The sequence below is a fragment of the Rutidosis leptorrhynchoides genome, chromosome 6 (assembly GCF_046630445.1).
Source record: "Rutidosis leptorrhynchoides isolate AG116_Rl617_1_P2 chromosome 6, CSIRO_AGI_Rlap_v1, whole genome shotgun sequence".
Taxonomy (NCBI): domain Eukaryota; kingdom Viridiplantae; phylum Streptophyta; class Magnoliopsida; order Asterales; family Asteraceae; genus Rutidosis; species Rutidosis leptorrhynchoides.
The window spans coordinates 372937000-372955942 of record NC_092338.1 but is presented as its reverse complement, the minus strand read 5'-3'; the positions used below and the strand labels follow the sequence as shown (position 1 = coordinate 372955942).

Here is an 18943-nt window from a genome sequence, read left to right as displayed (position 1 = left end):
TTAAGTACTATATGCTTTTTCAAAAAGAGTTTGCATTCATTAATAAAGTGATGTCTAAACCAACATCGAATGTTTTACAATCCAAAAGCATGCTTCACTAAGTAGAAGCAAATAATAAGTGTATGTGACCACAACGGTCGTTACAAGTCATAGTTCAAAAGTACGAATGTTTGAATGCAAATAAAGTAGTTCATGCGATAGCAACTCTAAGCAGCGGGTGTCTACAGCACGACTAGTACACAGCGGAAGCTAACCTCAAGCACCTGAGAAAAACATGCTTAAAAACGTCAACACAAAGGTTGGTGAGCTATAGTTTAAGTATAACAGTATGTAAGGTAGGCCACGAGATTTCAGTGCTACAAAGAGCGTTTCAAAACAGTATGATAAAGTATATGTTAACCGTGGGCACTTGGTAACTAACTTAACGTTTATACCCCTGAAAGTACACTTGGCAAGTGTGTATGTATACGAAGTATTAAACACTCGTTAAATGCTAGCGCTACTAGCCCGAGTGGGGATGTCAAACCCTATGGATCCATATCTAAGATTCGCGTTCATGGTTCAAAAACCAATGATTAAACGTTACCGAGCTGAAGGGAATGTTTCTGCCGTTGTATAACCCACACATATATAAGTTTAAGTACTCGTGCCTAGTATGTAAAACATAAAATCCGCATGTATTCTCAGTTCCCAAAATAAGTTAAAGTAAAAATGGAATGCTATAACTCACAATGATAACGTAGTCGTAAAGTCGGTTCGGAAAAGGTGTGCAAGTAATCGGTCCGAAGGTCCTCAACCTAAGTCAAATAGTAATAAGTTAGTAAATCGTCCGAAAAGGTTTAAAAGTATGTAAATAAGGTCTTAAGGGTCATCATCATTCATCATTTAACAAAAGGTGTAAAGCAGGTTTCTTTCATGAAAGTAGTTTAAAACAAAAGCTGACTTTGATCAGTCACCACGGCCTCTACCCTTACTGAATTAAGGTGAGAACAGTGGCCATGGCTCCGTATATGAGTCCCTTAAGTGTGGTAAAATTTACAGAAGCAAACTCGTCTTCGTTTAACCGTGGTGACGGTTTAAGTGCGAGTAGGTCTGAAATTTCTGCACAACGTTAAAAAGACATAGTGACGATCGGAGGGCCATAAATCCTAAACCGTAACTCGGATTAAGACGAGTCATATATGAAAAGTTATCTACTCGAAAAGTTCTATCTAAAAATCATGGTCTCAGTAGCCCAAGTTTACTGGTCTGTTACAGAAACAGCAGGTCAGTAGGGTTTGGACAGAAACAGTAAGTTTAAGTGAGTTCCGGTGATCTTGGTGCTTGATGTTCATCATGGTTCTCATCCTTGATGCATATAGCTTCAAGTGTACAACTCATTGATGTGTTTACATCATATTTACCAAGTTTTGACCATCATAACCCTTGTGCAAGTCCAAGACATGTAGCACAACTCACTTAAGAGTTGTATGAAGTTTGATGAACCATAGTTACATCAAAGTCTTAGATCTAACACATATATGAACTTTAAAGCTAATAACAAGTTACAAACTTGAAAGTAAACTAACTAATCAAGATCTTAAGATGTAGAACATAGTTCTTAGTTAGATCTTGAAGATCCAAGACTCAAAAGTCTAGATCAATCATAAGTATACAAAGTTATATTTAAAGAAAACTTATTTACATGTTCTTGAACTTTTAAGTTAACTTTAAGTTCAAGATTAATGAGATCAAAGTTAACTAGTAACATTTGACCAATAACAACCAACAAACATAAATTAAAGTGCATAACATGAAGTAAATAAACTAAGTAACAAGTAATTAGTTCATGGTTGTTCATACTTTAAAGATTCAAACCAAAGTTTGATCTTTAAGAAAGTAAACTTTAAAGTTTACTTCATGAATCACAAGTATGATTTTAATCAACACATGAACTTGCAATCTTTAAAGAAAGTATATGTAGAACCTAAACTAGAGAGTTTAGTTCTTGAATGTTCTTGTTAATACAAGATAAAGTGATGAACAAACTAGTGAGTTTGATTCATAACAACATGTAAATAACTAACTAACAAAGACAAGTAACTAACAACAATGAACAACAAGTATCAAACAACAAATGATGATGATGATTAGAGGGTGAAAGGCCACAGCTTTAGCAAGAAAAAGAAAGGGAGAAATGCTTCAAGTTACTTACAAGAATGTAGAAGAATTGAGAGAGAAATGAAGCAAGTATGTGTGTGTGTCTTTATTCCAAAAATATTCTCAAATAACTTATAACAAGAACTTTGTGTAAGGTCATCATTAATGACAGATTAAGAAATCTATATGAATGAAGTAAATATGATGGTGTAAATATCATTTCCTTCAAAGTCATTAGATGCTTCAACATTAACATTGTAAACTAATTTATTTAATAATTTATTTATGAATATGAATAATATGAAAATAAACCATTTTTATAAAATATTCACGAATAAAATTCTTTATTTTAATTAACTAATAAACTATAACAAAAAAGGTGTGATGGAATAGTATTAACTATAGAGAATAACATCCATATTAGATCTTGGATTTATCGGTAAAGAAAAAAAATATAGATCTTGGATACTTATGGCCAAATAATTTGACTAGGGATGAGATCGCTACAGATACCGTACTGAAATCGAAATAGGTGCGCGTTACTTTTGTTTTTTTATTTTGTATATCATTACAAAATTTACAATCATTATTATCTAAAATCTAACTAGTATGTATGGATATTTAAGAAATTTCTGTGTTTTATTTTAATTGAACAACTGCAATACGTATTTTCAGTTACTTCAACTATGAAGAACTGAAGAATTCAGACTAAATGTTTTAGAGCTTTTCTAATGGTAGCCCTAAGTGATATCCTTAAAACTTTTGAACATGCATTGTATATTTGTACATTGATAATAACCACCCCACTAACTCATGAATAACCAACTTACTATGTTTTCTCTATCATTTTTATGCACAATTTTATTTTAAAGAATAGTTTTTTTTTTTTTTTTTTTTTGAAAGGCAACAGTAAATATTATTATCTATTGATAAAACTAACAAGATGTTAGGAAGTACAATAGATTTCATCCCGACTCGACTCATAGTACAAAACTAAACACGACACGATAACAACAATCTAAAATCCTCACACGAATTGGCCTGAAGACGATATTAAACAAACACGATAAATGATGCCTTCTCTAAACATGACACAACAACAATATTCCTAAAACCTCACTCGAATTGGCCTAAACACGATTTTAATAAACACGACAAATGGAAGATCCAACTATCAATAATCTCTCCATAATCAAATCATAACACATTACATAATCACGTAAGGGCAATCACTGATCAACTAGTAGTTACAATTATAAGAATTCTATGAGGATTATTACAACGACTTCATATAAGGATTCTATGACCACTGATCAACACATTAAAGTACTAGGAGTCGTTCAGTGTTAAATTCCAGTACTAGGAGTCGTTCAGTGTTGAATTTAACACTGGATTTAACACTGGGGCCAAAATAGGGAAAATCGTTCAGTGTTAAATCTCGGTGTTAAATTTATTATTTAAATACTTTTAATATTATTAAAATAGAAAAACAAAGAAAGAAAAGAAAAAAACAAAACACAGCGTTATGTAGGCGACAGTGGTGCCTGACAGTGGGCTTTAACGCCGATTTAACGGCGGGAGGGAGTCGGATTTTCCACCGTCCCCACCGTTAAATTTTGTTAACGGCGAAAAATTAAATCGACTCCTGGTGCTCTTACTACTTAGTAATTACAATTATAGTTACAAAATTGTTTTTTTAAAGTAGAAATGATAAATTGTACTAGGCTAGTAGCAATGAATAATGAGTAACAAAATTTATTTTTGTCAATTTATATTTATAAATAAATAATATATAATTATAAAAAATTTAAAAGGGTGGGGAATACAAGTTCGGGCCTTTTATCAGGTATACGGGCCGGGTAACCGAGTTTGTGGTTAAAACCGTCCCCAAACCTGAACCCGGATAAATTTTAAAAACCATCCTCATAACCGGCCTGCGAACCCGCAAACCCGACCCGAACCCGACCCAAAAATATCGGGTTTCGGGTTTCCCCATTGAGTACAGGTCATTTTGCCATCTCTAAGTATGGTGATAATGTGGTAAAATATGATTGATAAAGTGAGTAAAAGAAGATAAAAATAACATAGTAAAAGAATATAAGATTAATCAACCAATCAAAATCTTTCATTTCAAACCCACGCCCAATTTTCTCTGTGAAAAACTCACTCACGCCCCATCTCACACCCAGACCCACATCCCGTAACACCAATTTGAGCGCGGGTTCTGGTGCCACATAGGAAAGCCACAACGTGATTATATATCACAACTTGTGGTCTTAAGGGAGGTTTTTTCTTTATTAGTAAGTACATAGAATTTGACTCGGCACTTAGCCTGATCTATCGGTTAGTGTTAGTTGATCGGTTAGCCCTTTGCCGTAGTTTTCTTCCTCTCCTTATACTAAAAGTAATTACCTTACACCATTAAACTCATTTATTAAATTCATTATAACTTTCTAATAATAACATAGAAAATTAGGATATTTATTAAACTCATTCATTTATATTTATAAGTGAATACACATATATATTTATTATAACTCTGTATTATTGTGAAATGTTATATTTAAAGGTTAAAATAAGGTAATTACTTAATTATAGAAGGTGATCTATACACTATTATTTCACGTCATAGATCACTTGATATGTTATAAAATGTTATAAGTACAACGCTTTAAAACATATTTAATTAATAATATACAATTAAAAAGGTATTAGTATACAAATTATTACGTACTTGTTAATTACTGAAAGTAGTGGATTATAATCATACTTTTTCTTTTTACTATTAATCATACTTAATGAAAAATTGGCACTTGAAATAAGTAATAATCTTGTTTCGGAGAGAGAATTTGTAAATGACATTTGTCATGATTTTAATATATATATATATATATATATATATATATATATATATATATATATATATATATATATACACACACTAGTGAAATGACCCGTGGAACTACGGGTTTGTTTAAATGAAACAGTTTAATTTTATATTTTAGGTATTAAGTGAATTTAAACGCTAAAGTTATTTAGTTTAATGACCCGCCGGATTCCGACTAAGAAACTTCTCGTTGTTATAAAAGCCTACATAGTTACTTTTATTGGGACGTGTATTTCGCATATATATAACGTAATTAATCTCGTAAAAATACTCATATTTGAATTTGAATAATAATATAATAATAATTAATAATTAATGAGAGTGAATTTTGTAGGATTTGTGTGCAAGATACAACATATAACTATATGGCTAAATTTATTTGAGCCTTCGGGGTCACACACATATACACCTAGATGTCAAATTAAATCTATATACATATGATGTATATTTACTACTTGAGTAACGGAACAAATTGAATGCTTGTTTTGATTTGAATTAATTAATTAATTGTGGATTAATTAATTTCTCAATGATTATAACTTTAATAGTTGATCAACTAATACATGATCATTTTGTTGTCAAATAAATGGGATTAGTTGGTGTCCACTTAAAAAAAAGCTAAAGTTAAAGCAAAAGCAAAAGCTAAATAATTGATGAGCATTTTTTTATGATGGAATTTGAGAATTGGTGATATGCCAACAAATTATATATGTGTTGTTTTTGGTGGTGTTACGGACAGCACAAAAACAAATCAAAAGAAAACCTCAATATTACTTCTTATTATTTGCTTTATAAAACAAAACACATACAAGCTTATATTTTTGGGTGACATTCTAAACACAATCATACGGAGTACTACTTGTTATAATTATTATTACAATAATTTGATTATTGGTAATACGTTACTTGGGGTTTGGACTAGCATCCATTGGCATCGTTTGAAGTGTAGTGTGGACTATCCAAAGAGACGGTCATACTATTGATCGTAAGTTTCTCTCCTACAATCCATTTCTTCAGGAAAGGTATATCGTTTAACTCCTCTTGTGAATTTATATATTATGACAATTACTAGTGGTGTAATTGAATCTTGTTGGAACCGTCAATCGTGTGCATGTTTTGTAATAATAAGTTTATTTTAACTATCCGCTGCGTTAATCTGAATGAAAAGTATACACGATTTTCCATCAGTGGTATCCGAGCCGCTTTTACACCATTTTAATTGTCACGTGATTTTCTCAGATCTAGTTTTGTGAGATGGTAAAAAGTAAAACTTTTTTTTTACAATTTCAACATGTTTGTTTTAAATTAAATCTCATGACGCACAAATAAGATCTGAAAAATATCACTGTTATAAATTTTGAATTTATTTATTATGGCTTGAATAATTGTTGTTTATTTCATTCCATGGTTGTACACATGCGTTGTAACCATGGACAAGCCATATGTAGTTTTTAATAATGTAGTTATTAGAATTGTGATTGCACACATAGCCCATAATGCCCCGGCCTATGTATGATTGTTGTGATTGTTGATTACAGCAATATTGTGTCATGTTGATTATCTGTATTATAAGGCCATTTTGAAGCCAAAATTGTATTATATTTATTTTCCATTTTCATAGTATTGTATTTAAGTGTATTTCGATTTGTAAAAGTACTAGTTTAGTTGTATTTTTAAATTTAAATAAATGTAACAAGATGAAGATTGAAGATAAAATACAACATGCTTTTGGCTTAGAAGATGGCGAACAGGTCAAGTTGACAACAATGGCGTTTGTCAAGTTTTCACTTGATTCTTGAATCAAGTGGGAGCTACGATATTACCCTTAGTTTGACCTCTTGATCCCATGTCGGCTCATTGGATCAAGCATAGGATTTTTGGGCTAGGCTATGTGTGTGTGATGCATGGTATGGTTGTGTTTTATTTTTACGCATTTATATTTAATTGTTGATTATAATATATGCTAAATGTTTTTTGATGAAAACATCAAATAAAACTAGTAACGAGTTTCAAAGGTTAAAATTGATGATTTTAAAAAGTTAAACTCTAACGAGTTTAAAGTTAAATATTTTTTGGAACTCAAATAATATATATGAGCAACATCTTTTAAAAATGTTTTAAAATGATACAAAGTGTGTATTTGTTATTTTTTTTTATATAAAATAAAATAACAAACTTGACGCATAAACACGATCGACATATATAAAATTGGTTAAAATGTTTTTTAACAAATTGTAGCGAATCTTGTGTGCATGCATTATTCGTTAACACAAACATTTTTAAAATACCCGTCAAATTTAAGTCATGCCATCCAATGAGCTTGCAAACACTCCTCGTTATTTTTTGATTACGGTGAGACCTAATCGAATTATAGCCACGAGGTGAATTTTCAGTTACGAGTGAGACTAGGCTGAATTTCCACTGTTTCCAAATTGGACGACTTAATCGTATTCACGGTGAGACCTGAGATCGAGGCAAGGATGGGACAAACATGCCAATAGATAATAGTGGTTTGTTAGACTACACATATCTCAGGGTCCCATAAAGATCTAAGAGTTGCATCTGTGATGCAATTGGTACTCGCTACCTACCAGTAGACTCTATAACTGCTAGCTGATCAACAGATGTAGTTATGGAACCTCTATGTGGATCTTAGGCTTTCGTAAATTAATTGTTTTTAAATATATTAAAACTTGGGTAATTAATTTATTAAAGTACAATATCGAAAATACTAAAATTGAATCTTGTTCTCTTGTAGATGTCAAACAATCAAAACGTAAACCAAATCAACCTCTGTTCTTTGTTGGAGAAGGAGAAACTTAATGGTTCAAACTTTCTCGATTGGCACCGCAACCTGAGAATTGTTCTCAAATTTGAAGGGAAGTTGAACAAAATTGAAGAACCCTTACCCGAAGCTCCTCCTGAGACAGCTACTGCTGCTCAAAAGAATGCTTATCAGAAGTTGTTTGATGAGCAAGAGAAGATAGCTTTAATCATGCTTGCTAGTATGACTTCTGACCTCCAAAAGAAAATGAAAGATCGTACAGCATATGATATGATGACTGAGCTGAAAAATATGTTTCAGAAACAGGCTAGTCAAGAGTTATATGAAACTTATAAGCTTCTTCAAACATGCAAAATGGAGGAGGGTCAATCAGTGAGTTCTCATGTCTTAAAAATGAAAAGCTACATTGACCGATTGGAAAAACTTGGAACTACCTTGCCGCCTAACTTGGCCGTGAACACGGTTTTGGTTTCACTACCAAAATCGTATCACCAATTTGTGATGAATTACAATATGCAAGGTTGGGAGAAATCTCTGGCAGAGGTGCACTCGATGCTCAAAACTGCTGAACAGGATATTCCATATAAGGTTTCCAATCCAGGTGTCCTTATGATTAGGGAAGGTAGAGTGAGAAAGAATAAGCCAAAAACTTGGGGAAAAGGAAAAGGCAAGTCAATTGCTAAGAAAAAGATTCCACCACCTCCCAAGAAAGAAAACCCAGCGAAAGACGCCGAATGTTTCCACTGTGGAAAAGTTGGCCACTGGAGGAGGAACTGTCCTTCCTACCTATCTGAGTTGAGAAAAGGCAAAGCTGGCCAGACTAGCAAATCAGGTATATTTCATATACAGTTATATACTTTTTCTAGTGATTCCTGGATTTTTAATACTGGTTGTGGTACTCACATCTGTAACAATATGCAGGGAATGAGAAGAAGTAAGAGACTGAAGAACAACACACTAGACTTAAGAGTGGGCAATGGGGCTCGAGCTGCAGTCGAAGCTATTGGCACCTATGAGCTTACTCTACCTAGTGGTCTTATTGTTTTGTTGGAACAATGTCATTATGCTCCTAGTATTACGAGCAATGTAATTTCAGTTTCTCTTTTGAAAAATGTTGGTTTTGAACTTACATTTACGCACTTTGGTATTTCAGTTTCTAAGAATAATGTATTTTATTTTAATGCTATTCCACGTGATGGCATTTTTGAAATTGATATGCATGGTGTAATTTCAAATAATAATTCTGTATATACATGTACTGCCAAACGAGTCAAGAAAGACTTGAATAATACCTATCTATGGCATTGTCGTCTTGGTCATATAAACAAACAACGCATTTCAAAACTCCAATCTGATGGGATTTTGGAATCAACTGGCTCTGAGTCATTTGATGTATGCGAGTCATGTTTATGTGGAAAGATGACAAAGGCTCCTTTCTCCGGTTTAGGTGAAAGAGCTAAAGATCTTTTAGGACTAATACATACTGATGTATGTGGCCCTTTTAGAACTATGTCTAGAAATGGTGAAACATACTTCGTTACATTTACTGATGATTATAGTAGATATGGTTATGTTTACTTGCTGAAACATAAACATGAAGTTTTTGAAACGTTCAAAATCTTCCAAAATGAAGTAGAGAATCAACTTGGAAAGACCATTAAAGCCCTTCGTTCTGATCGGGGAGGGGAATATATGAGTCAAGAGTTTTTGGACCACCTGAAGAATTGTGGGATTGTCTCACAATTCACTCCACCTTATACACCACAGCACAATGGTGTGTCGGAGCGGAGGAATCGAACTTTACTTGATATGGTTCGATCTATGATGAGTCTAACTACTCTATCGATGTCTTTTTGGGGTTATGCATTAGAGTCTGCTGCACGCATACTCAATATGGTTCCAACCAAGAAGGTAGATAAGACACCATATGAGTTATGGCATGGAAAGAGTCCTAAGTTGTCTTATTTGAAAGTCTGGGGTTGTGAAGCGTATGTGAAACGTGACACTTCAAACAAGTTAGAACCCAGAGGTATCAAATGTCACTTTGTGGGATACCCAAAGGAAACAATGGGTTACTACTTTTACTACCAAGCTGAAAACAAAGTGTTTACTGCTCGGTTTGCTGAATTCTTTGAAAGAGATCTTCTCTTACAAGAAGTCAGTGGGAGTAAAGTAGATCTTGAAGAAATTCAAGAATCACAAGGTAACATACCTTTTGAAGGCACTAGTTATCCACACGTTGAAGCTGAGCACATTGTTGATGAGCCAGAACGTGTTGCACCTATAATTCGTAGATCTAGTAGAACTCCTCATCGACCTGAGAAGTTAAATCTTCTGATTAATTCAGATGAATCTCATCTAGGGGATTATGATGAACCCTCTAGCTACCGTGAGGCCATATCAGGTTTAGAATCTGAAAAATTGGGAGATGCTATGAATACAGAGATGCAGTCCATGAAAGAAAATCAAGTATGGGACTTGATTGATCTTCCACCCAATTGTAAACCAGTTGGATGTAAATGGGTCTACAAGAAGAAGGCTGACATGGACGGTAATGTAAACACTTTTAAGGCTCGATTGGTGGCAAAAGGTTATACTCAAACTCAAGGAATTGATTATGAGGAAACTTATTCACCAGTCGCGAGCATTAAGTCAATTAGGATACTTATTGCCATAGCAGCTTTTCATAATTATGAAATATGGCAAATGGATGTGAAAACCGCTTTCCTAAATGGCGACCTAAGTGAGGACGTATATATGGTTCAGCCAGAAGGGTTTGTAAATCCAAAGCATCCTAATAAAGTATGCAAGCTTCTAAAATCCATTTATGGATTAAAGCAAGCATCCAGGAGCTGGAATCTTAAGTTTGATCAGAAAATCAAAGAGTTTGGTTTTTCTCAAAACCAAGATGAGCCCTGTGTTTACATTAGAGCTAGTGGGAGCAAAGTTGTCTTCTTGATCTTGTATGTTGATGACATACTACTTATTGGAAATGACATTCCAACTTTGCAAGATGTCAAATCTTGGCTTGGAAAATGTTTTGCCATGAAAGATCTTGGAGAAGCTAAGTATATTTTAGAAATCAGGATCTATAGAAATAGATCCAAAAGGCTTATTGGTTTGAGTCAAAGTACATACATTGACAAAATCTTACGAAGATTTAACATGCAAAACTCCAAGCGCGGAGCATTGCCCATGCAAAAGGGCATAACCTTGAGCAAGTCTCAAAGTCCTATCACACCTGATGAGATAAGACGAATGAAATGTGTTCCTTATGCTTCGGCTATAGGATCCATTATGTATGCTATGTTATGTACTAGACCTGATGTCTCGTTAGCTTTGAGTTTGACGAGTCGTTATCAACAGAATCCAGGTGAAGAACATTGGATTGCTATTAAGAGCATTCTTAAGTATTTGCGGAGAACTAAAGATATGTTCTTGGTTTACGGTGGTTTGGAAGAAGAGTTGAGTATTAGATGTTATACAGATGCTAGCTTCCAAACTGATCGAGATGATTCCCGATCCCAGTCAGGGTATGTCTTTGTCATGAATGGCGGGGCAGTTGATTGGAGAAGCTCAAAGCAGACCACAGTTGCACAGTCTACAACGGAAGCAGAATACATTGCTGCTTCAGAAGCTACTCAAGAAGCTGTCTGGATTAGGAAGTTTATTGCTGAACTCGGAGTAGTTCCCAGCATTGAATCCCCTATGGAAATGTACTGTGATAATTCAAGTGCTATTATACTTGCGAAAGAATCACGTGTACGTAAAGGTAGCAGACACATTCTTCGAAAGTTTGACTACATTCAAGAAGTCGTTGAGAGGAATGATATTAGTATTCTTAAGGTTCATACAGATGATAATGTGGCTGACCCGTTCACGAAGCCCATGACACACAACAAGCATGATGATCATGCTAGTAGTATTGGACTTCGTTATGCTGCTGATCTTTTTAATTTGTAATTTAGTATTTGGATATTTTTGGAACATTAAACAGTTTTATCATAATGAATTGATATATTGATGGTATGATCATTTTCATTTATATCACTATGTTCTATATTAGCATGTTTAATCCATGAGTAATTGTTGATTATTCAAAATCTCCATAATCGATCATGTTATGGGAATAACATGAATTAAGATTAATATGAAGTTTTGGTTTATATTTATTGATGATAAATAGTTAACTTGTAGAGACCAAAATTCATATGTATTCATTGATGATGAATATTGGAATGACCCAACCGAGATATCACTACATGGATGGTTGTCAGTAGTGAATCTTTTAGTGATTATGTTTTTATGTCCTTAGACTTGAGATGCACGCCGGTTTTGATGTGTGAAATATTGTACTTTGATATGGTTAAATGCTGTCCTGAATAAGGCTGTAATAAAGGCCATTATTGGGTATAATGTAAAGCTCGTGAGAGACACGTGTATGCAATATAGGATTTGTTCCTCCAAAATGTTTGGAGTTAGATACTTTTGAGCTCCTCGATGAATGAATAAGATATTTGTGTGGCCGCACTCAGATGTAATTAAGATGATACTTAATTAATTTGGTGATCTAATTCAGTTCTAAGATCGAGAAATAAAATTGTTAAACAAATGAGAATGACCGATGATCCATATCTCAAGCTTAACTCAAGTATCTGAAACAAAAGGAGGAATGACACTTAACACTTACTATAAGCAGTTATGAGAAACTATCCTCACGTGAATTTAGGGACAATGGCGTGTTGCTAGACGCTATCCATTGTTTGTATAGTTACATAGGGTTGTACCATGCACAAGTGGGAGTCTGTAGGATTTGTGTGCAAGATACAACATATAACTATATGGCTAAATTTATTTGAGCCTTCGGGGTCACACACATATACACCTAGACGTCAAATTAAATCTATATACATATGATGTATATTTACTACTTGAGTAACGGAACAAATTGAATGCTTGTTTTGATTTGAATTAATTAATTAATTATGGATTAATTAATTTCTCAATGATTATAACTTTAATAGTTGATCAACTAATACATGATCATTTTGTTGTCAAATAAATGGGATTAGTTGGTGTCCACTTAAAAAAAAAAAAGCTAAAGTTAAAGCAAAAGCAAAAGCTAAATAATTGATGAGCATTTTTTTTATGATGGAATTTGAGAATTGGTGATATGCCAACAAATTATATATGTGTTGTTTTTGGTGGTGTTACGGACAGCACAAAAACAAATCAAAAGAAAACCTCAATATTACTTCTTATTATTTGCTTTATAAAACAAAACACATACAAGCTTATATTTTTGGGTGACATTCTAAACACAATCATACGGAGTACTACTTGTTATAATTATTATTACAATAATTTGATTATTGGTAATACGTTACTTGGGGTTTGGACTAGCATCCATTGGCGTCGTTTGAAGTGTAGTGTGGACTATCCAAAGAGACGGTCATACTATTGATCGTAAGTTTCTCTCCTACAATCCATTTCTTCAGAAAAGGTATATCGTTTAACTCCTCTTGTGAATTTATATATTATGACAATTACTAGTGGTGTAATTGAATCTTGTTGGAACCGTCAATCGTGTGCATGTTTTGTAATAATAAGTTTATTTTAACTATCCGCTGCGTTAATCTTAATGAAAAGTATACACGATTTTCCATCAAATTTTTCCCTAAAAACATGAAATAAATAAATAAGTAGATTTAATTTAATTAGTTATTAATTAGATTAATAACATCACTTTAGGGGCTTAGATTTTTTTTATTTTTTTTTATTTTTTCTTAATAAAGAAATTAGCCTAATAATGACATCATTATTGTAACATTTTAATAGAACTATAGATATATTAGAATTAGAATGATAATTAGGATAAATTAGTATGAGAAAAACTTAGTTTTCATTAATGAGTTCACCATGTCGTTATCGTTAATAACTTTTTTGACAGTATTGTGACTCTGGGTTTAACTTTTATGACAGGATCTCAACAATCAAATCTTGTTTAACGCAATTAAAGGTGAGTACATATTAGTAAGGTTAACTATAAAGAGTACTCAACAATTTTTGTTTTTTTCATTAATTTATGATTGGGTTTTGTTAATGTATCCTATTGTCACATATTGTCACATACATTAAGGTACATTTAATGATTTCATTATTTTTTAAATATCAAAATTGGTAATTAATGTATAAGGATTGAATTAATGAGTACAAAATGCATATAATACTTGATCCGTCTTAGAATAAGTGTCGACCATACTTATCTATATATATGTCCCACATAATTGTCCATTTGCAAAAATAATACTAATATTATTAAATTTTATATATAACTCTCATTTATTACTTCAATCATTTACTTCCTAGATAAATTCAGTTAAATTTGCCTTTAATATAACAGCAAAATAGACATTTATCCAAAGTATTTAAAATCCAACAAAAAAGTTCTAAAAGACATTTAAAATGTTCGTTGGGAGTAATATATAAGGAGTTTATGAGTTCACAAAAGTCATTTCTTACGGGGCAGATGTTAACAAAACTGATTCATGATTGGATATGATTGTAATATGGTTACAAATCATCTTGTGAAAATTAGTATATTACGTTTATTACCAATTCGATATCAAAAACCAACACATCACACTTTTTTTTATAAATCTACCACAAATATATATTAACAAATTGTATAGTACAATTCTTTAATGCATACCTATGCCGGAAATATCACCACCTTATATCAAAATAACAAAATAACTAAATAAATTAAATAATATTTAAATACAGTAATTATATAAACAAGTTACTATTAGTGGTTTTTTATGTGACATGAGCTAATTTTTATCCTTTGTAGCCTTTTCACCTTTAAAACTTAGATTGGGAGGCACTCTTCAAGATAGGTTAATATACGAAAAGCAAGGGAATCAAGAACCATGTTCCCACTTTGAATTAAGTAGTGATGGCTTATTTGGCTTCACCCAAGGCTGCTTACCCATGTCTAGATGGGATGAACTCAACATTTTCTTTCAAAAATCAAGGTAACGTGCACTTTTTATGATCTCGGGTTTAATCTTTACATATGTTTATGTTATGATGTGATCTTTTTTGTAACAGGGTTTTGTTTTCTCTTAATTTTTAAAGAGCAAAGGTTATATTTGGGTTGAACGCGTTAAGTCAACGAGAGGTCAACAAAGATCAATCCGTCATAGGTTCTTGGAATTTGAGTAATGCTGAGATTTTGATGAGATATACGGTTGATAAGGGTTACATTATTGATGGTTGGGAACTTGGTAAGATATTTGGGAACTTTTTTGTTTTTTCTAGAAATAACGAAGACATTTATAAAGAACGAAAAACGTTTTTGAAAAGAAAACGAATTCAACAAAAGATACAACATATAACCCCGATGAGGCTCGTAATTTAAGTTTATTAATAAGAAAAAGACGGTAGTGGAAGTACGTATTCATTTTTAAAAATATGCTAATAGCTTGTGAAGTAAAAATTATTCAAATAAGCCTTACATAATTATGTATTATATATTATATTTTTGTTTACCATAAATAAAAATTAAACTCCAGCTACAAATTATTAGCCACCAAGTGACCAAACATACCCCCAAGTGGTTAACAAAAATGCGGGAAAGGATGGTGGTTTAATTATTAATGTACGCAGCGTAGTTGAGTTATCATGTGACCGTTTTCGATCATTTTCCCTATCCACCTCAATATATGCACTAGTGACCTTAAGGTCACTGATAGGGATCACTAGTTGAGTGGTTATCACCTTTATGGATGTCCGACAGGTCTCGAGTTCAAGTCTCATTTGGGGGATTTCATGATGCAATTTGCTTGCAGTTGGTTATGGAGTCCTTCAAAAGTTACTTGCAAATTGTGAGTTCTGCCCATATTTAGCAAGGTTCTCTCGGGGGTTTCCTTGAGTGTAATATCTTTACATTTCCTTCTAACGGATATAGGAAGTGAGCATGACATGTGACTTCCTGAATATATGACTTTAATACCGCCGTTAAAAAAGTGAGAATGGAACATGAAACTTCTTGTTAGAATATTAGGACTAAAACCACTATAATATCTTGTGATACAATATCTTGTCATTGTTTTTGGTAAGAACTAGTGATTCCCATATCATAAAACCAAACACACCCTTAAGATTGTGCATTTTTAGATCTTCGTTTTTGGTAAGAATATCCATTTATATATGCTATGACTGGTCTTTATCCACTATCTAACACAATATGTTTCTATTGAAAATTAAAAGGTAACGAACTGAGTGCGAAAGGTATTGGAGCAAGTATAACTGCAGATCAGTATGCATTGGATACAATCACTCTCCAAAACTTAGTGCAAAAAGTCTACAACACTTTTCAAGTTAAGCCGGTCATACTTGGACCAGGTGGATTCTTCGATGCAAACTGGTTTGGCGAATACGTAAAGAAATCAAACGATTCACTCCAAGCCATCACCCAACACATTTATAATCTTGGTGCAGGTATATCAACATCAAACACAAATTGTATGCCTAATCACATTTTCACAAGATAAAGTGATTGTTTGAATTATCAGGTAGCGACAGTCACTTAATTAAGAAGATACTAGATCCGTCGTATTTGGATAGAGGATCACAACCATTTAGAGATCTTCAAAACATTTTGAAGTCGTCCGGAACTTCAACAATGGCTTGGGTCGGTGAAGCAGGAGGTGCTTACAATAGTGGTCGAAATCAAGTCACCAACGCTTTCGTGTTTAGCTTTTGGTATGTTTTAACAATTACATTCTACATAATCTATCAAATATTACATTATATAAAATCCTAGGTGCTTTGCCGATAAGTCAAAGCATCCGCACCGACAACTTATCTTGGAGTGACCTGAGAAAACCTTATCCGTTAGACAGTGTCTTACGAGCGTGAAAATGTTCCGTTAAATGTTAAATCCACCATGGCATATTTAACGCCAATTTAATTGTGTTACGGGCTCTAGAAATCACGCCATGAAGGTGTTAGTTGCAAACTAAACTAAACGCAAAACATACTAGGCGTTGGAATGAGTTGACTAATAAGAAAGTGACACATACATGTATCTCTTATTAATTAATTTTTTTACATCCAACTTTCAATAATTGTTTACAACACCATCCAAAACACTTTTATAGAAGTTTGACACTCAGATTTGACATTTCATTATAACACACATTCAAAATTTGACATTGAAACATCACAGTCAAATTTTTATCTTTCTTTCAAAAAGTGCAGTTTTGCCTTCACGACACGGGCAAAAAAAAGGCAAGGTAACTGGTGGTCTTATGAGTCTCTTATCATGATGCCTTAACATTCTATATGTACAAATGTATTGTATATAGGTACTTGGATCAAATGGGGATGGCATCTACATACGATACTAAAACGTATTGTAGACAAACGTTAATAGGAGGGAATTACGGTCTTCTTAACACCGATACGTTTGTCCCTAATCCTGATTACTACAGGTAAGTCATTAGTCCATATCCAAACATCAGAAGTTGAATTAACATGTCTCTATTGCAAACAACCAACAATTTTTTCACTAGAGAATTTGACATTTGTCAAATCTTTTTACTTTATGATGTAGTGCCCTACTTTGGCATCGGCTAATGGGAAGACGAGTTCTATCAACGCGTTTCCGTGGGCCAAAGAAGATTCGCTCTTATGCTCATTGCTCTAAACATTCAGTAAGTGCAAACTTTTTCCTAGAGTTCACATAATCACATTATCAATAGTTTAAAATAAGGATCATGTTTTAAACATATCATTGGCTACATTTGGCAGGATGGGATAACTTTGTTATTGATCAACCTTGATGGCAATATGCAAACCAAAGTAGGTCTTTCGATCGAAAATGCAACAATAGCCGTGGCATCAAAACAAGAAATAAATCGAACGCGAGGTACACAGTCCTCGAAACCCGAGAACAACGAGCTCACACGAGAAGAGTATCACCTAACAGCAAAAGATGGGAAGTTAGATAGTCATATAGTACTACTAAATGGAAGAGAATTATATGTGAATAGTACTGGTTTTATACCTTCGTTGGATCCAATTGAAGTAAACCTTACAAGTCCGATTGTAGTTGATGCCTTTTCAATTGTATTTGTTCATATACCTACCATACACATTCAAGCTTGCACATAGCAGCATGTGTAATTTCATATATTCTTTATATAGCCTATTTCTGTAAATTATTGTTTAGAATAAGTAGGTATTGTGTTTCTTTATCATTATACCCCGTACATAGATATAGCTATAGCTAACCTATATAAATGGACAGAATACATTTGGATAAAAAAAATCAAAAGCCTTTGTCAAAGAGAGGAGTCTTCGAAAATTTATAAAACAGACTTTCTAGAGACCCCCAACGACCAATTCTCGCATGAATTGCTAAGGATCGGAGTAAAATTGTATTCTTAACAAAAAAAATAAGGTGTGATAATGATAGTTTTAAACGACTTAATTTTTGTCACGTGAACAATAAAATTTCAATGGAGAGGTTTTTTTTCATGAGGACTTAAGTCGTAAATATATGCTAATTACCATAACAAAGGTTGATGTACGATTTCGATGGTAGAGGAAAAGAAAAAACCAGTTTTCAACATCGGGGGATTATTTGATCCTTTTTTTCTTCAAACAAAATAGAATCAACCCGAATTCGAAACTACTATTCAAAATCTTAATACAACACTCAATTTATTCTCATATTTACTTTTTCGTGAAAAATTACCATTTCAAGTGGAGAGTTTTTTTTTAACAATGAGTCAACTATTTATTTAATTGAATTAAGTATTTTCTCATCTCTTCTCAAAAAGCACTTGGACTATTTCTTTGCAAAATTTGAACGGATGTACGGAGTAATATTTTACTAGAAAAAATTACGCGGTTAGTACCTGTGGTTTGTTCACAATTTCATCGTAACATCTCAACTTTTATTTTTGCGTAGTTGGTACCTCAGTTTTGCTTAACTATCGTGGTTGGCACCCCAACCTAACTATCGTCAAAATTTAAAGGTTAACTCCTCACATTATACATCTTAAAAACACAAGGACTACTAGTGTAATACCTTAAAAATTTAGGGTACTATCCTCACA

General features: G+C 33.1%; 2 protein-coding genes across 2 annotated transcripts in view; both read left to right on the top strand.

Moving 5' to 3' along the window:
- The window catches only part of LOC139854906 (uncharacterized), an 85086-nt gene extending 76091 nt beyond the window's left edge, over positions 1–8995 (top strand). Inside the window, exons 3-4 of the mRNA XM_071844179.1 lie at positions 7839–8643; positions 8733–8995. Coding sequence (XP_071700280.1) covers positions 7839–8643; positions 8733–8749 — 822 coding nt within the window. The 3' untranslated portion in view covers positions 8750–8995. The remainder of the gene's footprint in view (positions 1–7838; positions 8644–8732) is intronic.
- A 460-nt stretch (positions 8996–9455) lies between these two features.
- Positions 9456–18032, top strand: LOC139854905 (heparanase-like protein 3; the record flags this gene model as incomplete). The annotated part of the gene is made up of 9 exons (XM_071844178.1): positions 9456–10085; positions 13794–13830; positions 14665–14848; positions 14952–15100; positions 16086–16316; positions 16391–16580; positions 17186–17311; positions 17434–17533; positions 17631–18032. Coding segments are annotated over 9 exons (2010 nt in total), but the record flags the coding sequence as incomplete, so codon positions are not given.
- Between the last annotated feature and the right edge of the window lie 911 nt (positions 18033–18943).